At 42.8% G+C, this 26,733-nt stretch overlaps 1 protein-coding gene across 3 annotated transcripts in view; it reads left to right on the forward strand.

The window, feature by feature from the left end:
* cadm1a (cell adhesion molecule 1a) overlaps positions 1–26,733 on the forward strand; it is a 390,389-nt gene that overhangs the window by 310,664 nt on the left and 52,992 nt on the right. For all 3 annotated transcript variants that reach the window (XM_084565221.1, XM_084565223.1, XM_084565222.1), the window contains 3 exons: positions 2,062–2,199; positions 11,099–11,257; positions 19,408–19,504. In XM_084565221.1, coding sequence (XP_084421347.1) covers positions 2,062–2,199; positions 11,099–11,257; positions 19,408–19,504 — 394 coding nt within the window. The remainder of the gene's footprint in view (positions 1–2,061; positions 2,200–11,098; positions 11,258–19,407; positions 19,505–26,733) is intronic.

Below are 26,733 nucleotides of genomic sequence, written 5' to 3' on the forward strand. Positions count from 1 at the left end.
ATGATCAACATTTAGACTGTGTAAGACAACATATAGTCACAGGTTGAGCAACAATGACTAATATGCAGTAACCACATATGGAGGACTAAACAGGCCATGATTCACGCTTTAACTTAATCTTTTCAGGAAGCATGTCCATTTTATTCATTAATAGGGTAAAGGGGTATTTGTGTAAAATGTGAAGAATTTAAAGAATTTTACTGTTATTTTTTGTTTTAAGTAAGAAGCATTAATGGTTCATTAAAAAAAGCTTTTATAAAATTGTGACTGACGCTTAGAGGACAGCCTTAATATTGACGTATGCATGCTTTACTCATCAGTGTTCATTTCTTTTAAAAAAAGACGATGGTGAAAAATATTCATCGCCGACCATTTTTTGTGACTAAGACGAGACCTTGACGAGCTAAAACTAATATCTGATGATAAAAACTATGATGAAATGTTAACAAGACGAGACGGGACTGAAATGTTATTTGATATGATGAGATGTTATTTGAATATGGACATTGAAAATGCATAATTTGTGATTGGGAGTAGCGTGTTTCTGCTTTAGTGTTTCCGGCTGCTTGTCCATCTCCGCAATTTTTGAAGTTTCAGTCGCCATTGTTGAAAGTGAAGCAGGAAGTAGAGCCTTAAGAGTGCGGTGTTGTTACAGCGTGCAACCTGGTTTCAAATTTCTACTCGACATATAAGCTTCATTAAATTGGTCTAAAGTGAGAAACGTTCTGATAACTAGTTTGTCTAAAGACGACATAAAATAGCCGCCAAAATGAATGTTGTTAGTTGCAGTTTGACAAAATGTGATAATTAAAAGTTGGTAAAAATGCAATGGCCTGAAATCTATGAAAGATAAAAATTACTAAAATGTGACTAAAGACTAAATCAAAAATGTCTGTCAGAATGAACAGTTAGTCCTGTGTCAGAGATTTAAAACAAGGCAACAACTCTTCAGGTTTCTTGAAGACATTTCACTCCACAACCAGGTGGCTTCTTCACTTCTACATGAGAGTTTAGTAGAAGTCTCAGAATCTTCACAAACGTAGGCGAGAGAGCTGAAGCCCAGATGACGTCCTCCATTGCCTTCTTTAAGTACTAATCAGGTTACATTGTTCGAAAATCAACGGCGCAAAACTCAGCATGTCATCTCATATTAGCACTCCCCTCCCCCCCCCCAGTTGACATCCTGAAGAAGGTCAGCTGTCATCAAAAACCAACAACTTGGTTAAAGAGCAGCGACTGTGTTTTAATATCTTCGTCACATATTCATGAAGACTTTTGCCACGCTTGAAGGAAGACAACAGCTGTGCTTATCCTGAATGTAAACCATCTATTTATTTAACTATGTGCGTTGCCGCAGTACTATATAATCATGCACAGTGGTAAATATATTCAAATATATTCAATAAGTAACTGCAGTATGTAAGTAATTTAAACAAGATGCAACGTAGTCCCCTGATGAGGATGATTTCAATTAGCATATGAAGGAGGCTAGCGTTTAAAAAAAAGGCAACTGGATTTGTAGAGTTTTTTGAGAAGACGTTTCACCACATCATCTAAGTAGCTTCTTCAGTTCTAGGGGACTGGTGGGAAGTTTGAGGTTTAAATAGGAAACTCTGGGGGATACCCATTAGAAACTTGCTTGACTTGTTTCTGTAAACAACCAGAAACTGGTGCAGCTAATGTCCATTAACGGTTAGATACTTACCTGTCGTTGAGGGGGGACTGTTTGTCCCTGCCTTCTTGGGCAAGGGGACAGGGACAAACAGTCAAGCAAGTTACTGACGGGTTACCCACAGAGTCTCCTTTTTAAACGGATTTTACTCGGATGAGTGGTGAAACGTCTTCTCAAAAAACTCTACAAGTCCAGTTAACGCTTTTTGGATATACCATGACCTGGATGACTGAGAACGTTCACAGACATCTGAAGGAGGCATTCTTTCTGTCACCTGACCAAGACTCTTTCTTCTAACGTCATCTTCATTGTCTTCTCAGCATGCAGCTCTAAAGGTGCTCTATTTCCCCAGCGTTTACAGAGTTTTGTTTGCGTGTTTCCTGCCATAGTTCCTCCAGGCAACCCTATCATCGACGGTCCCGATGGGGTCCTGAGCGAGGGCAACATGACAGAGATGACCTGCACCGCCATGAGCAGCAAGCCTCCCGCTACCATCAAATGGATGAAGGGAGATAAAGAGTTTCCAGGTAGGAGGTCTGCACGCACCAAGAGAAAATCACACACCAGGACGTTGCAACACAGTACAGTAGATACTCCCGCTCATTCAAAGCGAAAGCTCTTGTCACGAACACGTGTACACACACACATGATTACACACTGTGTGCAGTGAACTTTCTGCCGCCTCTAAAAGGAGCTTTGAAAAAGAGACGTAACACTCTTCGTGCACATGAAAGCTTCTGTGTAAAAGAGGAAAACAGTACATGCTTTGAAAACCGCTGACACTGCCCATACACACTCACTTCAGTTCAACTTTAGGAGTCATAATGAGTCCAGAAAGCTATTCACCTGTCACAAGTACAAGTGAAATTAAGTTGCCTAAATTGCTTTTTGTGTTTTGCTTTGTTTGACACACAATGCACGTCTGCGCTGAGAATCACTCGACACGTGTGTTTCCCCTTTGAGAGAAAATCAGAAACTGAAATGGAGCAGTGGAGACTATACCCTACATCTTTTGGCTTTATGTTGACATTAATTCAATTGAATTTAGCTGAAGGTGTCTTTAAATACAATGCAGATTAGTTTCCTGCCTGCATGTCTTTCTTATCTTTGCATTTCCAAAAGGAATCTGCTTTTTGAGGAATAAAATTTCACTCAATGGGAAGTACATCGATCAGCCACAACATTAAAGCCACTGACAGGAGAAATGAATAACATTGACCATCTTGTGACGATTCAGTGCTCTGCTGGGAAACTTTTGGACCTGGCATTTATTCGTGTGGATGTTACTTAAATAAGTAGCGCCCACCTAGACCAGACCAGACCAGGCACCCCCACCCCATAGCAATGACACTCCTTGATGTACAGCAGCCATCCCCGGTTTAGGAACAACTAAAAAAAAGACATGAAGAACAGCACAAGGTGTTGACCTGGCCTCCAAATTCACTAGATCCCAAACTGATCAAGTATCTGTGGGATCTTCCCCCACTAACAACGTTGTGTTGCCAGACACCACAGGACACCCTCAGAAGGCCCATGTCCATTCTCTGATGAGTCACAACTGTTTTGGAGGCACAAGGGAGACCGACACAATATTAGGAAGGAAGGTGGTCATAATATTATGCATGATCGGTGTAGATTAGATTTGATTGGATGCAACCTTACTCACTGCATATAGTTTGAAATCAAACCAGAAGTGCAAATAGCAAAAAATAATGCAGAATTAGCACAATAACAGTGAACAAGCTATGGCTATTGTATAAAGTAGCTTCCAGTAACATTGTTCAGGCCAAGAGGACCTGTGGCTTTACCTCAAGACAAAAAGTAAATTTTAAGAAATGAAGAAGAACTGGTTGGATAAATACAAGTCAAAGTGTGTGTGGTGATTCTCTAGCTGGCTATTAGGAGACTCTGGAGCCCGAGGCCCTTGCTAGGCATCTATTTTTGTAATGTAACGTGCCTCCTCAATAGTGTTGCTCCGCATTGTTTAAAATGCGTATGTATATAAGTTCCTGTAGGCTGGCACCTGTGAAGTGTTGCTAACTTTTTCACACCCACATGCACATTTTAAGCCCCCATGCCATAAATACGAAATGAATATTTTTACAGCCACTTTCTTTCCTCCTGCGTTTGCAGGTTGTACACGTTTTTTTTTGGTTTTTTTTTTGCATCGCCGTTGTTTCTCTTTAAATTGAGCTTCCAATAAAGCAGTATGGATGTGCAGTGGCGGTGGCCAGAGCCTGTTGGCACCCTGACAACTCGCATGCCTTCATCAAAGGTAGCTGAGCTTTAGAAGTCTGTGCAGAGCTCAGGGGGTGAACAGGCCTCCTGCCAGGCAGCTCCACCTCGCAGCCCAGACAGTAAGCTTCATAAAGACTTTGAAACAAAGGTCCTAATCAGAAGGCCCGGAGCAGCTTCACCTCTAAACCGCAGCGCAAAAAAAACCCTCAATGGTCACCTTAAATCTGATAATGTTTCCAATGTACCAAGGTCAGGGATTGGATGTTAACATCACAGACAGTGACTTCTGATGATCAGTCGACTTCCTGCTAACCAGTGGGTACATTCGCAGGACGTCGCAGCCAATGCTTCCAAAAAATCTGTTCATGTTTTATATAAGAAGGTATTAATATTAATAGCCCAAAAAGCTGCTGCAGAAATCGAGCCGTGGGCTCTCCTTACCTTTTTACGCTCATTACTGAATGACGTTCAAGAAACGTACTTATACAGAAAGCTGACAGTAATACGGTTACTTAAGTGTATGTAAACACAGTGACTAATGGTGTTTTTGTAGCTGCGCTCTCGCTTTTGTAAACGGGCTAAGTGAAATCAGTGAGCACTGGAGCCGTTTGTCACTTTGAAATACTGATGCACTTTTCAGGGTTTCCAGTGTCTCTCGCCAGTTTATCCGTACAAAGCCCATTCCCATTTATTTTTTTTAGACATTGTGCTGCGTCATTGTCTGCTTTTAGTAATATTTCTCCGCCTTTACTGGTTATTCACAACCTCTTAAAACCGAGCGGCGGAAAGCGTTTTTTAAAAAAATTTAAAATGCCCTTCAAACCCACACCCTTGTTGTTTTCCTCGCTCTTGTTGGGAATGGATTGGCGTTTACAGAGAAGGGTCAGCGCTCCCTCAAGTTCTCCAACGGGTAGATGGAATTTTTTGCAATAAAACAAAAACCCAGAGGTACTTAATGGCTCACTTGTCACAACAGTGCATTTGGAGCGTGCCGTTTGCTTTTATCCGTTTTCGGCCACGGGTTAGGAAGGTGCTAGCGGCTGAAACAGGCAAACAACTTTTATTCTTTAACCTCACAAGTGCAACACGACTGGAATATCATTCCAATAGCGTAGCACCTGATTTGTTGGCTCTTGTTAGCTGCCGCGTCGACGCCATCTCTTAAGGAAATGTCTTCCGCAGCAGCGCCGTGAAAATAAATCCCGGCGTTGCTCTGCTGACGCTGGAAATGACAAAAGAGAGCAAAAAAAAAAAAAATGAAAGATGGGAAGAAAAAGAAATGACTCGGCGTGCCAGAGATCTGGCAGTAGGGCGGAATTACATAAATTGCCTTCAGCTGTAGCTCCTTGCCTGGCAGACTTATTCCTAATTAAACGTCCCCAGAATTTAACTTAATTACCTTAAGGGATAATCGGGCTCTCTTAAATATCATTTAAAGGTTGCAATTGTCATGCTTGCCAATATAAATCCAGCCATCTCTCCTAATACGAGCAGAGCCATTATCTCGCTATTATCTCTTTTCTCTTCCCTCCTGCTTGTTTAGTGATTTATTAACATATGCCCCGACACGGATACCTCCGGTTCTCGGGCTGATATTACAGTAAAAGTCATAAGGGAGAGAGGTCTCGCGGCGCAGGTCATTTTTTTTTCCATTCTTGGTGGAAAAGGTGGATAGAAAAGAAGAATAAAAGAAACAATCGTCAGGGCGCTTCATTGACTGACAGGGACCAGAGCAGCCGTTAGCCTCAAGTGCTAAGAGACAGCCACGGGGTGATTTCAATTACCCCGCTTTGCCCCCCGCAGGAAGACTGGACAAATGGATAAAAGAATATTTTTGGGCAAAGTAAGTGATGAAATTGCCGAGACTTATGTATTTAATACGACTCCACATTGCTCTCTCTCGGGTTCCCACGAGGCCCTCGTTAGACGGTAATGCTTGGAGATGTGAAACACGAGAGCTGGAAAGAGGACCAACTCGTTCTGAATATCTGCAAAGTGCTCGAAACGCCACTTCATCTTCCGTTTGACCTTCCGCTGCCTTTCAGTGGCATTCATCTCCGCTGGCTCGACTCCAAAGCGCGAGTCTCCGGGAATGTTTTGAACGCGACGTTTTTCCAAACTGAGAGCGATCGCTAATTCATCATCAAGGCTCACTTTACCTTCCAAGGGCTTTTCCAGCTCTGCCTGCATAATTCCTCACCTGCTTGCTAATTTTACATGAACGAGGACCGGGCACCAGCGTGATTAATATGCACCGTGTTAAAAGTATAAATCAATGTTTTATATTATGCGGGGCCCCGGTGATAAATTGCGGGCGGCTCGTCTAATTTATGTGACTGCTGTAAAGTCAAGCCGCAACTAGCTGTGATACTGCTCTCACCGCCGGCTGTAAGGCCTGGTCACACCCAGGTTTATATAACAGCAAAAACTCAGTAGTAGAGAGTTATCAGTTCGAAGGCAGCGTAAGTCCACGGAGCTATGGCTTGTTGACGAGGACATTGTTTGAACTTTAGCGTTCAGATCTGAGCTAAGTCAGACCCACAGGTTCACTGTTATTGTGCTAATTCTGCACTATTTGTGCTATTTGCACGTCTGGTTAGATATCAAACTGCGTTTCGTCGCGTATGTACCTGCACTATATGCAATGGTTGCATCTAATCGAATCTATCTACACCTATCATGCATAACATTATGACCACCTTCCTTCCTAGTATTGTGTAGGTCTCCCTTGTGCCTCCAAAACAGTATGTTGTTAGTGGAGGTGGGCTTTTTGAGGGGAGGGGCCTCTGTGGATCATCCCACAGATGCTTGATCAGTTTGGGATCTAGTGAATTTGGAGGCCAGGTCAACACCTTGTGCTGTTCTTCATGTTTTTTTCAAGTGTTTTTGTGTGGCTGCATCCTGCTGGGGATGGCTGCTGCCATCAAGGAGTGTCATTACTGTGGGGTGGGGTCTGATCTGGTCTAGGTGGGTGCTACATGTCTAAGTAACATCCACACCAATGAATGCCAGGTCCAAAAGTTTCCCAGCAGAACATTGAATCGTCACAAGATGGCCAATCCTACTTACTTCTCCTGTCAGTGGTTTTAATGTTGTGGCTGATCGGTGTATAGTCCACTTCACAGAGTTCTGGGTTTTTTATATACCTAAACCATGCTGCTTTGCAATTGTTCTTAAGGGGTTTTAAACCTTTTAAACCAAGGAGAATAGTCAAAACTAAACAGAATTTCACAGATTTTTAGTGAGACTTCGTCGACATGTCACAATTTTACTGGAGCGCTGAAAAGAAGTTGTGGCCGGCTCGGCTTTGATTTGTAGCGTGCCACATACACAAGTCATACACAAGTGTCAGGCGCCATTTTGTACCATCACATGCAGGAAAGTCGGTAGCGTGAACGCAGTATTAAATTGGAGAGCTACTGTGCTTCGCTCTTTTGTGCTGTTGGTTAGCTTGCCAAGGGAGGTAGTGGTTAGTTATCTTGTAAGGATAGTTTGTCAACTAACCCTGCGAGCTGTCACTGTGTCGCCAAGTTTCACGCTTTTGTGAGGACACAAGTATATGCAGTGTTGCTGCTTTCTGGTTCTAACCCACTCAGGAAGCCCATCTAACTAAAACACAGGGAGCTCAGCAGACAAGGACCCAGGATATTAACTGTTCATGAAGCCTGCGTGCTTTTCGTGTGCCTGTTACACACACTGGATGAGTAGGGATGTGAAAATCCACTGACAGAAAGTGAGGTAATTTGCTTCTGTGGAGTGCAACGTTAATTCTGGTCGTATCCCGACGCTGCGATGTGCATCACCCCGGCACGCAGCCTCCAGTGTGTGGGCTTAGACCGAATACAATGGGCACATGTGTTTTGATCATGTGTTGCCCTCAGGAGCTACAGTGCCTCCGCTTGAACAGATTAATATTAGATGCCGAACATTCGGAGTACTCTGACGCCCATCTTGTGAGACTTCTCTGAAACGGGCCCGAGTCAGGTGTTGTACTATACGGCGCACAACAGGGCTCCTTTTGTTTTATCTCCACCTAGCACAAGTGGACGGTGAGTCATCGGCTGTTTCTTAGAGATAAATTTACACGGGTTAAGGAGAAAGCAAGTGGCAGGAAGTTTGCTTTGCCTTATGTTTGATTTAGCCTCCGCTTCCAGTTAATAGCACTCAACTGGAAGAGGTTGGCATGCTTCATTTTCAAGAGTTTTCTTCGGGGGGCTAATGACAGATGGTAGGAAAGGGAGGATACGTGGGAAATGAGGTGGCAGCTCATTAATCATCTTTACAATTTAACCTTTTATGCTAGTTATACCTCACTCTAACACACCTTGTACCCCTTTCAAACCCACCTGGTATTTTTATAGCACGATGAATTGCTAAGCTGTTAAGAAAAAAAAGATTTGGGAAACCCAGCGCTTGAATAAAGACATCTCCTAACTGATGTTTCATGCATCTTAAAAGACGTTTTGATTTGAGGAAACCCCTGTAGGTTCCCGTTTCAGGTGCTTCTGAAGCCTCCAGTGGCATTTATTCATGGCAACCTGTTCCTTTACACCAGCCACATCACACAGGTTTGCTTTCCCAGCATCCTAAAAAAGACAGCTGTCACCGGCGTCACTCCATCGGCTGAGCTGCAGCAGAGCAGTGGGTAGAATGTGTACATACATCACGAATAAAATATGAACCGGCGATGGCAACCGTTCACGTCGGCGCTGCCTTTTCTCCTGCAGCAGCGTTTTTCGTTTTGCAGACTCTTGCCGCTTCCTTCAGGTATTTGTTTTATTGATGGGACACGATCACGCTTGTGCAAATGACTGCAAGGAAGTGGGACAAAGGGCTGAAAAGAATCAATCTCACTTTCTGATTCTGTGCCGTGCGGCGCCGTTTGCATCTTATTTTGCTCAGCTGTTTTACGGTGTTATCCTGTTCATTGTACTTGAGAACGTGTTATCTGTGTGATATTTCAGAGCAGCCAACAATCAGAAGAGGGACAGTTTGAAAAGCTTTACAAAAGGTGGCCACGCAATAAATTTGGCTTCAAAAAGCCTAATGAGAGAATCACAGAGGAGCGGTACCCTCTGAAAAGCAAGCGTTTTTTTACTTTATTCACCTCATCGTACCAATCTCAAGGACAGTGTCCTCCACTGTACATACTTTTCGGAAGAAAGAGAAAAAGCCAAACAATGGTTGCCTTTGTCTGGCCTTAATAAAAAAAATTTTCTGATAACCTTGAGTACAAAGCTTTTTAACCGAGGTATTTAGTAAAGTAAAACTTGTTTGGCTGACCACTCAAACTTCTTCACAAAGTTACTCCCACAGAAATTAAGAATGCGTAAAATAAAGCCTCGACACAGGTCAGGGTGAAATCCAAAATGTTAACTTGTGATAATGTTTCCAGAAGTCTTTCAGAGTAAGAGCACGCTCTCTCTGTGCGGTACTGATATTTTCTTTCGCTATGCCGGCCTAAACCTCTGGAGTTCTGATTGCTGTGCAAATCAACATACAAACATGCGCTGCAAATCAATTGAACCCCTCGAGCAGGAAACCAGCCAAGCAGCAAAACTATGAGGAGTCGTTTAAACGGGCGTATGTAGTTGAATCCAAATGTCAGTTTTGAACCTCTTAACTCCCCAACGGGACGGCTGATGGTGAAATGGTGATAGCTGTGATAGCCATGCCAGTTTCCTCCAGGTGCTGCGTTTTTCTCTCGCATACTCCAAATAAGTTGCCTGTAGGTGTAATGTTTTTTTGTAGCCTTCTGAGAATGTAACAGCCAGCCGTGGGTTAGGGTTAGGGTTAACCAGCCGTGACCTAGGTTAAGTTCCCTGTGGCCCTGCGTTGGTTGAGTTGTGATGTACAGATGGATGAATAGTTCAGATAATAAGCTTACTAAGGTTCACTAAGAAATTTAGTTCTTTATCTACTAAAGTATGAACTTTAAGAGACAATTTTTCAGTTTTCAAGCCATTGTGATTGGCACAGCTGTTTGGACACATGAGACCAGTAGGGGTTCTTCCGTCAAGTCGACTTTACTGCTGCGTCATGACGCTTTAAGCATCGTGTCAACTAGTCACCGATCACGTGATGGTAACAACTTGGACGCCTCAGAGAAGACAGGTGAGGAGTCCAGTGGGTCGGTGCAGCAACCTAGCGGCGGTTCATCAAGGGTGTGGAAATACTTCACTAAAGATGTAAAGACTACTGTGACATGTCACAGAAAAGGCATCCGCTAACGCTAGCAGAGGAACCGTCCAAATCCTCTCAATGACAGTCAATTAATGACTTCAACAAACGCCCTGTGGTAACAGAGAGAAGGAGGCTGCACATCAACAATTTGATGGTGAATTTCAGTGTCAAAGTTATTACAACCTTTAGCTACATTATCCTTTCTTACAACATGCTGTGAAGTACTATTAAACGCTATTGACGGTGCTGATTTATATAGGCTAAACATATCTACAGGATTGATAAGCTCATGTGTTTATGTTCAGTTCTGTTGTGTTCTGTTAGTTGACACTGTTGCTGTGGTTGTAGAGCATGTTTTTTTGTCCTTGATGTCGTGAATGCACCATGCTAGAGACGGAAGTTAGAAGTGTCAGAATGACCGTCTTTATGGTGTTGGCGTGTTCAAGCTTCAGTTACCTTGTAGCAAACCCTCCATAGCTTCCCTTTGTGTGAGACGCTGCGATATGTGTTCAGGTCAAGAACATAGATTTCACTGTTGCAAAGCATTGCTTTCTGTTGTGTTCTTATTTGTGACGTCAGCGGCAACTACTCCACTCGACTTTAAAAAATCCAAAGCCGTTCAACCTCTAGTAGACCCGTGGTGTTTCTGGTTGATGTATTTATTAATCACTACACCTTCCAGTCTGTGTTCCACTTCACCCAAGTGCTGTAGAAAAAAAAAAAAAAAAGTGTTTCTGGCCCAACTTCATCCACTACTAAGGTGCATGGAGGAGGTAAAGAAATTGTAGATAGGTCAAGACTCCAGCAGCTTGTAGTGTGGAACAACTTTATTCGACTGATGCGTTTCGGCTCGTAGCCTTGTCCTTGAGGGGTTTAGATAAGTTTCTTACAAACCAACAAGGACAATCAAAACCGAACAAAATTGCACTTTCTACAGACTTTTGATAAAAGCCTAAAATGCACCTGCATCCCTGTGTTTAAGCAACCTTGTTTTATTTCCCGTAGGCAAGCCCAAAATCGAGCTGACCTACGACAAGATGTACACAGTAACCAGCAAGCTGACGTTCACCGTTAACAAGGAGGACGATGGCGTACCCGTGGTTTGCATTGTAGACCACCCTGCAGTCAAGGACTTCCAAGCACAGAAATACCTGGAGGTGCAATGTAAGTACTCCTGCTCGGTCATAAATTAGAAATCAGCGTTATGTTTTTCTCTCGTCACGTTATCTCAGAAAATGTCACCGCTGCAGAGAAAGCGGTTCCATCCCCGCTAATTAAACGACATAAACGTGTGACTTTTTCCCCCCGCGACTCACAACTTAGGTGTATGACGTGTGTGGCAGTGACTTTGAGAGGAAATCATCTCTATGCACAGGTTATGATGAATAAATGAGGAAATTGGACCGCAATGGAGCAGAGTGTTCCATCTCCACTAATTAAATCACATAAATTTCTCACAAACTTTCACCCGTCTGAAGCTGCGGTGCATGGCATCGTGGCATTGGAGGGAAATTATCTCGGTGCTTGACGGATAAAAGCGACGTGGGATGAAAATACAGATTTCTGAACATCTTCCAAAGCGAAGTTTTACGTTTTAGGTCAAGAAGCACGATGACCATCACGACTGGTTCTCCGACTGGATTTTCCTGTGTGTGGAGCATTATAGTGCCGAGTGCACAGGTCATTCAGATGAGGCAGCACGAATCTTATTGAATGTCTGTTTTGGGTTTAATCTGCTGCCAGTGTTTTTCAATTCAAATCCCTGTATTTGTCCTCAAGGGGCAATTTAAAAGGGCATAAAATAGCTAAAAAAATAAATCAATAGACACAATCTTAAATGTTTTTAAATGAGTATGAGTTTGTATAGATGCATCCTTGTCTAAAAGTGGGTCAGTGTTCAGTGTGCATTTAAGAGCTGGACCGCCCCGGACGATGAAGGTCATCTTCCTCCTCTGTGTCCTGCAGCCTAGATGGGGATGGGGGGGCACTCAGACTCAATAAACAGAATATTGCGGAGGGGTCCTCAAAATCCTGTGAGCTGATTTTTCAGTCTGTAACCAAAGCAAACTGAACATTTGCAGCAAACCCGCAGCAGCAGCAGCAGCGGGATAACGTTTGAAATGTAGTCAGCCGCCACCCCCAAGCCAGACGATACGTTTAAACCGCCATCAGAAATGAACGCCAACAAAGAGGCCTGCCTTGATCTATAAATTAATGTGAGCGATTGCTACATATGGTCTGGCAGGACTCGGTTCTATTATCAACAGGTGCAACCTCTAATTAGAAAGGCTTCACAGCGGAGCGCCGAGATATTACGTACAGCTGTCCGTGGCGTTTATCTTGATTAAATCGTGTGAAAGTGACACCAGGGTTTACATACACACACCGAACTGATTGGTTTATGCCTGGCATGCTGTTGTTTATGCGGAAGATTTCTCTTTTTTTTGCAAAAATCACGTTTCATGCTTTATTCTAGAAATGCATCACTGCAATCGCTGCTGTCACGTTTTATGGTGCGATGTGGACGGAATTGACGCCGCAACGGCGTCCGATTGATGTGGCCGTCAACGCATTTACAATTTTTGTTTTCCATCATCTTTGGGCAAGCTAAATAAAAACTACCGTCAGGCTGTGGATTTGCGCCGCTGTCTGAATTGCGACGATGTCATCCTGCGGAAAAGCCAGTTTTTCAGTTGTCGAGCTGGCGTCACTGAGTGCCATTGTGATCGTGCGGCAGTTTAGAGGGACGGGACTAGCGGTGTTTCCGGTGGACAGTGCCTTTATTAATCACCACAACTTACAATCGATACTCCACTTCACCCAGCTCTGGCTTTTTGTATGTCCAAATCGTACTGCTTAGTGGTTGCCATTGCAAATAAGTGAACTTTCCGGAAGAAAAAACAAGATGCAGCTCTTATGGAGGTTAGAAGTAGCTGTTATTTGCAATATAAAGCAATTTTTATGGCATCACAGACATGCATTTGTTCCTTTATTGTGAAATTCCATGCATTTCCATAACCCTGTTATAAATCTACATTAACCACCCCAGCCATGGAGCACGTAATAAAAATGTTAGGCCTCTGTAATGAGATATTTTTCTTATAAATACTACATTTCTTCATTTTATCCCTCTGTAACCTTATGCCTCGGCCCCCTGGCATGTCCTAGCATTCTATTTAAAATATAAAATCTCTTCTGTAGCTATCTGACCTTTCCCTGTGAGCGCGAGAAGAGGAGATCAGCTCATCTACAGAGGCAGCATGGCATTTTGCTGGCCTCTGATAACAGGGAGCTCACATGGACCACCCGGCTCTGCGCCTCACACCGCTCCGTGCAGGGGCCGCCGCCGCCACCGCCGCTGTCGTGCTCGGAGCGTATTTTAATGGGCACCAAACGGGCACAGGCTGGACAGCACGCCACCTTCTCTTTGAACTCTGTACAGTTTAATATTAGACGTAAGGCGTTTTTTTCTTATTTAGAAAATACCTAGAAAATATCATTTCGAAATTCTGTTCCTTGGTTTCTCCTCTCTGCAATCTTCAAGACAGTTTCCTGGAAAGCAGTTGTTAATTTCATTTCACTGTGATACCAGGCATTTAACTGGTATTAATTCATTATATATGGGGGGAAAAAAAAACATTCAATTTTTAAATGTGTCACGAGTCTGTGCATTTGTACCAGAAAACAAAGGCAACACGATTCCAAATTAATGGAGCGGAGGGGAAATGTTAGATGAATCATAGTCATTTTCTGTGCAAATTTAAAATACAGGTTGCCTCAAGAGCTCAGTGCTGTGCAGCTTGAGGAAAATAGCTGCAAACATTTTAAACACGAGCAAATTTCACATCACATCTACAGCAATCAGGACAAAATAAATCTAATTGTCTTGAGTAAGCCATTATAGTCACCTGGGGCCTCATGTACAAAGGGTGCGTACGCACAAAAACGTTGTGTACGTACTCATTCGCGGAAAAATTCAGATGTATCAAAAGTGACCGCGAATTTGTACGTGCCTCACGCCAATCTTTCTACAGCATTTGATCCTTTGGCGACACTTAGAGGTGATGCTGGGAAACTGTCATAAATGTGAAAACAATTAGTCCGACCCTGAGCAGAGCCATGCCGGCCCTGTGGGACGGAATTATCCGCATGTCAGCCAGGTATATCAATTTCCCATGCAGTGCATCTGAACAGGTCAACATTAAAGCGCAATTTGCAGCGAGAGCCGGTTTTCCGAAATGCAATCAGAGCTATCGACTGCACACACACTGCTATAAAAGCGCTATCACACGATGAAACATTTTCATTCGATCAATGTACAGATCATATGTGATGCGCAAATGCAATTAACCGTGGAGGACAGCTGCCAAAGAGGACATTTTTTGCACACCTCCACTCCAGTGAGTAGCGTCTCCAGTTCGCTTTCTGTGAACTTCTTTTTTCGAGTCTTACTCATTCTTATGTTTCCATTTTCGTGGACAGGGAGGGGTCAGGTACAACATGTGTGCTCAATTGGGATGTACAAAGGAAATGTTCTTCTGGATCTGAGCGTGCGCCACGTTTTAGTAGGAAATCCACACAAGTCTTTGCACATGAGGCCCCTGGAGTTCATCTTCTACTTCTGCACATTCAGTTCAAAAGTCTAAGCTTAATGCTCACAAATAGAAATTTCAAGTAACTTGAGAGTCCCAGTTTTCCATCTAAATTAAACCGTACTGCTATAATTCAGTATCCATTTTACTCTTATGTTGGGAAAAGGCTAATTTGACATAATTTAACAACACAACTAACTACTTTACTACATTACAGGCAGCACAGCAAGAAGGTTCTGGGCTTGCAAAGGGTTTTTTCACCCCTAAACAATCCAAACAAATGCATGTTAAAATAACTGGTGATTCTAAATCGGCCGTAGGCGTAGCACGCGAGTACGAGTGGTTTTGTCTTTTTGCGTCAGCCCTGTGATGGACTGGTGACCTGTCCAGAGCGTACCCTACCACCCTGAGGCCAGCTGGGATACGCTCTCGCTCCCCTCAGCTCTACACAAGATAAGTGATTATGCGTGATGGGTGGATTAACCTTGATGCGATGCATGCGTATGTACTCTCAAACGATCCTTCTCATGGACATATCCAAGAATTGTTGCTCCTCCGTTACACGTTTCAAAGAAATTCGAAAAAAAACAACAACAACAGAATAAAGCCCTACTTCTGCCGTTTCTATTATGACATGCAATCTTGTTCACTGATTCGATACGTGAGGCGATTTCCATTCCATTTCAACCGCTCCACCGTGCGGGCAATTTGCGAGTGGAATTGAATGCATTGTGTAGCAAGGAGCGGCTGCAAAAGCCCAATGTCAGGGGACGGCGTAATTAAATAAACCTAATGTTTATGTGTATAAGCAGAGCAAGCTGTTTGCTCCGATGCCTGGATGTTTTTCCCTTAAGGTCAGCCGGCTGCCGAGAGATGGATTGCGCCGTCTTGAGTGCTTATGAGGTGAGGCACACAATAAAGCAAATAATTCAGTTAGCATAATGATAACGGCCCTCTTGCATACTGTAGAGACGCTATTTCATTTCCATTCGAGTGGCTGGACCCGGATCTGGCAGCGTAGTGCGTTTTTCCATCAAGCGGAGACAAGAGGGTTCCTGACGTAACTACTCGCGGCTATCAAAACAACCTACAGATGCATGGCGTCCTTCATGTTTATTGCTCCGAGATGACAAGGTCAGATGTCGGCGCGAGCAAAGAAGAAGTTGCAGGATGCCATGTAGTGCCTTTAGTGAAGGTAAAACCAAATGGTTGCTGTCGAAATCCATGCGTGCCCACTGAGCAAGAAGACCTGGCTTTCTGCCCATCGGCTGTCCATCACCGGATCTGAAAGCCAGCCACTGACAGGGTGTGATTTAGACAGATGGATGGCCAGACACGTGTTGTTTATTGCCGAGAAGGTCGGACAGCAGTGCGGGACTTTACCGCCGGCTTTGAAATCATAACTCAAAGCTCGAGACCCTCTGTCTCTCTTTCTCTACAGGCTGATTAAAAATGCAAGCACCAAATACTGCCGTTTAGGCCATAAAACCGGGACAGGAACGAGAATAATTTACATCACAATTGGCAAACGATAATTACACAACTCGGCAATAAAGCTCGTGTGAGACGACTCGACTCGATAGCATCTAATGCAGGGATGCTTCTGCGAAATAACATTTGTGGAATAGCAACAGATTATTGTAAAATGGACCGATTTGACATCACAGCTACAGCAATCAAAAGAATTATCTGCAGTTCATCTCCTGATCGTCACATTCATTTCAAAAGTCTATGCTCGAGGGTCGCGAATCGGAATTTCAAGTAAATTGAGTGCTGCTACACATGTAATGTTGTAAAAGGTTTCGATACGTCTCCTTTTCCACTTCCTGATTTTCATATTTCTATAATTCAGTATTTATGTTACTCGTACGTTGAGAAAAAAGCTAATATGACATAATTTAATGATACATGTAACTTTGCAAAACTAGTTACAGATTACCGTAAAAAATAAACACAAACTTTGTTCACATTTACGATAAAAAGGCAAACAAGGGACGAAACGTTTCCCTTGACCTTTCTCCATTCTTTACTTTTTTTTTCCAGTGCAGCCATCAATCAGTACCTACCCGCTATTTTTAAGAATGAATAATGGGTAAAACTCATAAGTCAGAGCAGAACTTTGCTTGTGTTTGTTTTGTCCATGGAAAGACCAAATTCAATCCCTAACCCGGATGATAGATTGAATAAAACATAAGATTTTTGTCCAGAATAAAGGATCATCTCACATACCGAGATGGGGGGAAAAAAAAGCTTTGATAACGCCAGCAACAGTCAGTAGCGCGGGAACAATAGAGATCCCATGGTTAGAAAGAAAAGCCCAGCAGAGACTGGCAAAGCACCCCACTGATTTGTCAAAACAACATTATTGCGTTTTCTTTCCAACTGCCTCGGCTCTTGAGCAGCATTTCCTGTTTTTCTCGCTGCAGCTTTATCAGGTAATGTCTTTGAGCATCTCCCGGCCAAAGCTACGAGTGGTCCTACCAACGTGTCATTTGTTATCGTCTATTTTTAATTCCGTCAATAATACTACCCTAGGTATTTACAGCTTCCTTGATGTCATGTCAAATCCACTCGGACTACATTTAGATTCGTGACACATGCGACTACAAATGATAAAGTTGCGATTCAGCAACATGAACTTAAGTTGACCTCGTTTGACACTGAGCCGAGGCAGGTCACGGATGTTTGTTGCTGCATTCATAGTGGGTTTTTAATCTTTAAACCTGTTGGGAACTGCCCTTCACGCTGCCTTCCCTGTTGTTGGTTTTTTAAAAGCAGCAGCGATTTCAGATGTTTGGTCCAGATATTTTAACCGTCACAAACTGCCCTTTCTCGCTTTCGCTCTCTTTCTCTCTCTTTCTGCTGGCATTTTCATTTCCAGTTCCAAACATGCCACTGTTTGACCCCCCAACTGGAGGAGCAAACACAAAATGTCAACAAGTCATTCTCTGTTATGCTTAGAGATGCTTTCTCCTCTCAGCTTTCTCCCCTTTTGTGGGGTTCCTCAAGGAGCATATTTTGGGCCCCCATTTATTCACTAAGTTCACCCAAGTTAGGATCACAGACATAAAGTAAAATTGATTTTAAATGTTGCGTGAATGATGCGCACCTGGATGTCCTCATATTGCCTGCTACCTGGAATGTATTCTTTTTATTTTCTGCTTCAGTAAAATTATAAATTGGATGTCAAAAAAAAAGTTCTGCTGTTGAATGACTCCAAGGATTATAATTCTACCTTCTGGCCCCAGCACGAGCAGAATTAATAAACACTCATCCGGATCGGCTTTCTTATCTAATAATATTGTAAGAAAAAGAGAGGCGCAATACCTAGTTGAAAGTTATGACACGGCATTTTCTTTAGATGGTCCCGGTGTGCACTAATACTTCGTCCAGCTGAGGCATTTAACAGAGATCAGGCCGTTTCTTTCATTTGCAGATCTCACAGGTCATCCATGCCGTTATCTCCCGCGGACTATCGCAGTGCACTTTATTCTAGTATCAGCAGGTTGAGCATCAAAAGGCTGCAACTTATGCACAATTGTGCGGGCCGGGATTTTAACACGTTCTAATTTTTAGATTTTTTTTAGTGCTCGTTTTAAGCCTGGAGTGGCCAAGCTCTTACCCATACCTGTGATCTTCATCGTCCCCATTATCTTGATCCCAGCGTGAGATCGTCTGGCAGTTCATATCGGCCGAGTGGCAGCGTGAGGAGGCGGCTTAGCACATTGGCTAATCAGCTAATGATTCACACAGCTCCACTGTTCTGCTTGAACAGGAGTGCTCCTTTATGTCACCTTTGATGGAACATGAACTCATTCAACAGACTGTTCTTACTGTGTGCTTTAGAAGTTTCGATGATGTAAATTCATTCACTAAACTGAACATGAATCACGGTTTTGCTGCATGTGGGAAGGTCAAGACTCCAGCAGCACTTGTAGCAAATGGAACAACTTTATTAGACTTACGTGTTTTGGTTCATGGCCTTCATCAGGAAACACACTGCAAAGGACATTTTATATAATATATGAAATAAAGAAAAACTGCATTGTAAATGGAAACAACCAATCATGTACATGCATATATACATATAAGCCAATGGGGCACGCACCTGCAAGGTGGGCATCAGGCCAGATCATCACATACATATACACCAATCAGGCATAACATTAAAACCACTGATAGGCGAAGTAAATAACATTAACCATCTTGTGACTACACAATGTTCTGCTGGGAAACTTTTGAACCTGGCATACATTCATAAGGATGTTACTTAGACATGTAGCACCCACCTAGACCAGACCAGACGCCCCCACCCCATAGCAATGACACTCCTTGATGGCAGACACATACACAATAAAACATGAAGAACAGCACAAGGTGTTGACCTGGCCTCCAAATTCACTAGATCCCAAACTGATCAAGTATCTGTGGGATGATCCAAAGAGGCCCCTCCCCTCAAAAGCCCCCCCCACTAACAACATTCTGTTGCATGTGGACACAATTTATAGTTTGACTTATTACTAGAATGAACATTTGAACTCATGCAGTTCACTGTTTTAACTAAGAAGTCTGTTGCTACAGATCCATTTCAAGCAGCTGAACCTTCATGTTTTTTCTGTGCTGCTAACAACTTTATTGCAGAAGATGTAGAACGTAATAAGTGAATATAGATTGTGTCTTGTGATTTAATTTGTCCTCTCTGTCTTTCTCTGTTCCTTACAGACAAACCGGAGGTAAAGATTGTGGTAGAATTTCCTCAGGGTTTGACCAGGGAAGGAGAGAACCTGGAACTGACGTGTCAAGCCAAAGGCAAACCCCAGTATGTCACACACATGCAAGCACACCCACCCACCCACACACACACACACACACACACACACACACACACACACACACACACACACACACACTTTAACCAGTGAAAAATGGCCATAGGGATGGAAAGCTATCCTTCTTGCTTGCACAGTCAGAGGATGTGCTCATCCACATACCTTGACTGCATTCCTTCGTCTTTTTGTGGTGGTATGTGGACAAACCTATTGTACAATAGCCTGTTTGCTATTGGGAAGGAATGAACATTGAACTTTCTCAGCAGAGGGACTGTACCAATACCAACACCAATACGAGACCAAAAAATATCAACATTTATTGTCCGTTTACAGCTCATTGTTCTGCCCACAGAAGGCTAGCACATAAGCTTACAGTAAATGTGAACACAAAAAGCCGGGTTACAAAGAGAAAAATGGATACAGTGACCTACTGAAACTAAATTAAACTCCTGAAACTGAACTGAAAAGCAGACAGAAAACTGAAAATACAAGGCTATCAGTGAGTATGCTATAACTGTAACAATTATATATATGCTGGTGACTTTGTCTGCTTCTGGTATGACCTTTCTTCGGTATGGTATTAGGCACGGACTGATTTTTAATTAATGTTTTGGTTCTTGTTCTACAGGATCACAAAAACAGACTAATAAATTGTCTAGTTTTATTGCCAAAAGGTTAAGTAGTGTCGCATTTGTTGCATCCAGGAACCTCTAATGGTCTCTGGAGTCCCCCAGGGCTCTCTCCTGGGCCCTCTTCTGGTTACAACTTTATTTGTTTTATAAGTCAATTAGAAAGCATTTCTCTAGTTGTGTTTCATGAAACCATTTATTATTTATGGCTTGAGATATTAAACATACTAGAGCCTCCATCACAAAGCTTATAGCCATAGTCTTAAAAAGTGACCGCTACCATCCAAAGATGCAGTTTGGAGTCGACCTGTGCTGAGTCAATTTCAAAACTATGTGGAAGAAGAAGCCAAAGCAGCTACAGTAAATAACATTGGAGAGTAGAAATAAGAGCCTATACTGACCATTGGCTCTAAAACCAATCTCCTTACAGGGAACTGAGATCTCTTTTCATTATACAATGGGGTTCAGCTGTTGAATGAGGTGTTTGCCTTTGCATAAATGCAGTCTTACAGAGGAAAGCTGTGACGCAACCCGGGGCCTGACAATTTTAAATGCCTGTAATCACTTAATTGAATAGCTGCTATTTTCTTTTCTTTTCTTTTCCAGGACTTCCGAAGGGGAAGTTTGAAAATTGACCTGTAATTATGAAATACATCAAAATTAGTGTGGGATATTTTGAGCAGGTATTCAATTACTGCTACTTTAAAGGCGGAGATCAGTGCAGACAGGGAGCATTAATTACAGTGAGAGGAGTGGATTCTCAATGTCTAGCAGGTAGATTACAACGGGAAGAGGGTCAAACGGGCTGGCTTTCTTTGTTTTGTTTCTTTAATTTATGTTCTGAAGCTATAAAAGGAAACTTTATGAAATCAAGAGAGTATACTGATGGACTGGAGGCATGGGATGTGCACTGATTAAGCCAATTTTGTCATAAAAATTGAATGACTGTTTGGCCAGTTAGCTGAGTTGGTTAGAGCGCGGTGCCAAGGTAGTGGGTTCAATCTCCGTACGGGCCATTGTTGGTTTGGAGAGCTGTGGTGTAGTGGTTAGAGAAGCAGCTTTGGAACCCAGGTTTGCATTAGTGGCTCTTACCGGTGCCAATCAATCCCGTGCAACATTTGGCCCCATCATCTGAAAGCCCTTGCTTGTCACTCATTAGACGATTATTTCCCATGTATCATCTGTAAGCCCAGGTGTTGGTTTGTTTAGATGACGGGTCTTTGTGATAGGATATGTAATGGAGTGCAAATGAAGCCATTAGGGGGGAGCAGGGTTGAGTAAAGCACCTAGAGCCTCCGGCAGGAGACCCGCTGAACTATCCAAACATCAATCAATATGGCTGGTGCTGTTGGTATCAATCCTGTTAGTTTGTTGACAAGGCATTTCAAATTTGAACAGAACAGAGCAATCACAAGAAGCAGGAATTACAGAACTGCAGTCGGTAATGCGATCAACATGGAGGTGTTTATTTTATTTTCACGCAGAAAAGTGGAAAAATCCTACGCCATTGAAAATCTGTGGGGGTTTTTTTGGTAGTGAGCAGATGCTGATCTGTAGGTTTAAAATGTGACTTTGAAAAGTTTGTAGTTTGCTTTTTGGCTCAGGAAGATGTCAGACAAAGCTTGGATTGACAACATTAACAATGAATTTTAAAGGCAGCCCAGTTTTATTTAAAAGAAAAAATACTATCAGAAAATCCACTGAACCTTTCTTGTCCCTGCCGACTGACGCGGGCACGCTTTGTTATGAAAGACATAAACAGATAGAGTGTTCATTGTAGGGACAAATGGAACCTGAGTGCCTAATCACACCCACAAAGGGCAGAAAAGTGGTTTATGCTGCAGTGGGATGTTAAAAAATGTCAACAGACTTTTTATTCTCTTGCCTCAAAACTCGTCAACTCAGGTTGACTTCAGGTGCCGTCGTTGAAAAGTCTTGTCTGTTAAGGGGATTGGTAAAAATAGATTCATTCATTCATTCATTCATTTGCAGTAATCATCATGTGCCCCTACCATGCAAACAGACACCTTCATATTTACGTATATTACCTACAGTACATTGCTCTGCTCCTATTTCATTAACGGCGGAGGGATATTCTGTAATTGAATTTTGCAGGTGCTTTGGACGGGCAGGTTCCGTCAACTCGAGCGTTTGACAGACTTAAACCCGCCCCCAAACTCAAAGCTAATCCAAAAGTCTACTCTTGAACCGACTTTTGAACCGATCCCAAACTGTGTATTGTTTTTCTGAAGGTCTACAGCTCACTGTGATTCTCTGAAGGGCGGCAGGGCAAGAACACACAAACACACACACGTAGACACAGATCAAAACACCGTGTACTCATGCCCCCCACCTCCCTCCCAACCCACCCACAGTTTTCATACTTGGCATAGAGACAAGCTCACTACCCGTATTCATTTTATAAAGATGAAAACACAATCAATACAGTGAGCCGGGAATTGGAAGTCATTTTCATTAGAGCTGCTGAGAGTTGTGCAGTCATTACCAGCAGATAGCACAGGGGGCCCCGGCTGCAGGCAGCCATTTGTATTCTAGACGCCTGCCCTTCCTCTCTCCTTGCAACCCCATCTTACCTCTATCTCCGTCCATCTCCCTCCTCTGCTTTCACTTCTCCCCTCTCACGCCGTCCGCCTATCGAAACAGTTTTTCTCCCGGTTACGTCTCCCACTCTATCTCAGGAAAAGTCTTTATATCTTTATATATTTGCTCTTTATTTACATTTCACTTCATCCGGAGAGCACTTGCAATAGACACGGCGCTCTCTCTTTCAAGCCATCCGCCGCAGCCGCTAAACGCACTCGCCGTTTGTTTGTTTTGTTGTTGCTGTTGAGCTTCGGCTGCTATTTCATATTTTCTTTCCCCCGGATTTTTCGCCAAATCTTTTTGTTTTTTTTCTTCTTCTTATTCTTTCTCCCCCATTCCCATTTGCTTGCTCCCTGCGCACCAAATGTTTTCAAATGGAGGGAAACAAGTTAAAAACACCACAACAAAATGCAACGAGAGGGAGCATCAGCGCGCGCTCAGGGGAAATAACAGTAGCTGGCAGTGGCCATTGGAAGTTGAAGCTGCAAAATAGAGGCGTATGTGTGGGTTTTTTTTTTCTTTTTCTTTTCTCTTCACCCTCTGTGACTCTGGGCACTTTTAGCTCATTGTCATAAAAATGGAATCTGTCACCCTGCTATAAACCTCATTCAAGGTAGAGAGGAGAACAAAGAGCGACGCTTGGTAGGCACCCACCTACACAGTCACTCACATAAGCATACAAGCGTGGAAAGCATGCAATTTGAAGACAAAGCTGCCGCACAGTTATTGTTGCTTTCCACTGTACACAAAGGGCAGAGTGTCATTTCCATATTTCTGGATTTGTTAAGTTCCAGCGTTCTCAATTAGCATTTTTTCTTTTCTTTTCTTTTCTTTTTTTAACGTTTACACTCATAATACTGCCGTACTTTGTCGTGTAATGCACAGAAGTGGAATAAAGTTATTGTGCTGCAAGCCACAAATAAATAGTCTCAATTATAAGAGGGTTTATCCATACTGGAAATAATCTTGCAGCTGTAGCCCTGCACAAATAATATTTAACCCCGAAAGTTGACTCCTCAATGTATGTGTGACGGAGGACCCGATTCAAGAAATGACAAGACATTAGATGTGCTGTTATACACCGATCAGCCACAACATTAAAACCTCTGACAGGAGAAGTAAATTACATTGACCATCTTGTCACTATTCAGTGTTCTGCTGGGAAACTTTTGGACCTGGCATTCATTGGTGTGGATGTTACTTAGACATGTAGCACCCACCTAGACCAGACCAGGCACCCCCACCCCATAGCAATGACACTCCTTGATGGCAGCAGCCATCCCCAGCAGGATGTACGCACAAAAACGCTTCAGGAACAACTCAAAAAAACATGAAGAACAGCACAAGGTGTTGACCCGGCCTCCAAATTTATTCACAAGGGAAACCTACAGGATATTAGGAGGGTGGTCATAATGTTATGCCTGATCTGTGTATAGTACTGACTGAGTGGAAACTCTTCTTCCTGGTGATTTGACTTGAGAAACTCCCACACTCTCACAAACAAGCCAACGTGACACGAGGACGAGGATAATGGGAAGTCTGGTGCTTCTTTTTTTGGAGGCTGAGCTGGAAATCCCGGCTCTCACGATGTCTCGACTCCGCCGCCAGCAAGCTGTCATTTGTAGAAACAGAGAAAGGAACAAACACAGGTGACTGGTCTCTCACGGAGCCGTCGACATCACAGCGGCAGCAGTCTGCGACGACGCCGGCTCTAAGAGAGAGACGCGGCAGGGCCTTAAAAGATTTTTTCCAAAGGCCGAGCAACAGTCGTCCAAAGATCGGGGTATTGATGTGCGGAGGTATTCAACGCCTCCACACGGAGCACAGTTTGAGCCATTTAGTTATTTCTTTCCCTTTTTCCCCCCAGCCGCCGCTCAAAATGCCAAAATAAAAATAAAATTCGCAGCTGTGTTTAAAGCTCATTTTTCGTTGGCCCTTTACATTTTCTCTCTTGATACACTGAGGCTGGAATTAGTTTGTGACTCCAAACTGGTTCTCCTCCAGGTCATTCTAGATCCAGATCATTAACAGACCCTAGTCCACAGGTGTCAAACATACGGCCCGCAGGCCAAAAGCGGACCGCCAGAGGGTCTAATCTGGCCTACAGCATGAATTTGCAAAGAAGATTTACATAGAAGTCTCCAATCTTTCAATGAAAATAACTGCTATACCTAATTTCTCCACTGTTTTAGAAAGAGAAGTGGACAGAACACAACACTGAGACCCAGGACTAAACAGCAGACAGCAATGTGCCGAAATGGCACTTATTTTTCGATAAATTTCATTTTTTTAAAGGATGAACATTCTCCTAATTTACTTGTTCTTCTTTGCACTAAAACAAATGGAAAAAAAAGTCTGGAGTCGTTATTGATAGGTTATTATTGTAATATGTTATGATACATTGGCTGTATGTGGCCTCCAACCTAAAATGTGTTGGACTCCCCTGCCCAAGTCTGTTCCAGATGCTCCCATTTAAACTCCCCACCACTCTACTTGGATGAGTGGTGAAACATCTTCAAGGAAGCCTACAAGCCAATTTGCCTTCATTTCATCTTGTCTTGTTGGATACTTATGAAGTTGATTGTCTTGATATTTGCAGAATAATTTCGTGTTTTCCCACATATTCATTTCTGTACATTTTGTTAATTGCATGATTGTTTCTTTGGGGCCATTGCTAATTCATCACAAGATAACAATTAGGTATAGGTTCCTGATAAATACACTGCCTGGCCAAAAAAAAAAAGTGTCCACCTGGATTTAACTAAACAAATAGGTAGGAGCCTCCTATTGGATAACTACTGCATGGGTGATTATCTTTCAGCTGACAACAAGTTATTTAACCCCAACTGATGCAATGAGTAGCTTCTCATTTCTTCAACAACCATGTCTAAAGACACATCCTGTGGTCGTGGAAAAGATGTTAGTCTGTTTGAGAAGGGTCAAATCATTGGCATGCATCAAACAGAGAAAACATCTAAGGAGATTGTAGAAACTACTAAAACTGGGTTAAGAACTGTCCAACGCATTATTAAAAACTGGAAGGATAGTGGAGAACCATCATCTTCCAGGAAGAAATGTGGTGGGAAAAAAATCCTGATTGAGGGTGATCGGTGATCATTTAAAGGTTTGGTGAAAAAGAAAAACAACAGTATAACTCAGGGCTATGTTTAATAGTGAAAGTAAGAACATTTCCACACGTACAATGTGAAGGGAACTCAAGGGATTGGGACTGAACAGCTGTGTAGCTTTAAGAAAACCACTAATCAGTGAGGCTAACTGGAAAAAAAGGCTTCAATTTTCTAGGGAGCATACATTTGGATGGACCATAACCAAGCATGCAATATTATTTTTAGACAAAAAAAAAATAAAAATAAAAAATAAAATGGAAAGAAACACAGCTAATGCATGGTATAATTGCAGCTTTGTGCTTTTTTAATTAACTGGGGAACGTGATATTTTCTCACTTTTTTGGACACGGTGAAACAAAAAAAAGCTCAACTGTTACTGTTTTAAATAATGGCTCTCACACAAGGCATAGTCCAGTGTTATGTGATAATTGCCATAATATGTGCTAAGAACATCCGTATGGCGGACGGTACGGCAGGTGTGGTGGTTAGCACTGATGCCTCACGGCAAGAAGGTTCTGGGTTGTAATCCATCGGCTGACTGGTTCCTTTCTGTGTGTAGTTTGCATGTTCTCCCTGTGTCTGTGTGGGTTCTCTCCAGGTACTCCAGCTTCCTCACACCGTCCAAAGACATGCTGGTTAGGTTCATTGGTGATTCTAAATTGGCCGTAGGTGTGAGTGTGAATGGTTGTCTGTCTCTCTGTGTTAGCCCTGAGATAGACTGGAGACCTGTCCAGCGGTTACAGAAGAAGAATGAATGAATGAACAGCCATATACCCCAGAAACATAGAGAATGTGGTGATATCCATTATCAGGTCCTTTAATTGGCTTTTAACTGGGGTGTCTTTCTCAAAATAGAAA

Source organism: Chelon labrosus (assembly GCF_963514085.1).
Source record: "Chelon labrosus genome assembly, chromosome: 17".
NCBI classification, from domain to species: domain Eukaryota; kingdom Metazoa; phylum Chordata; class Actinopteri; order Mugiliformes; family Mugilidae; genus Chelon; species Chelon labrosus.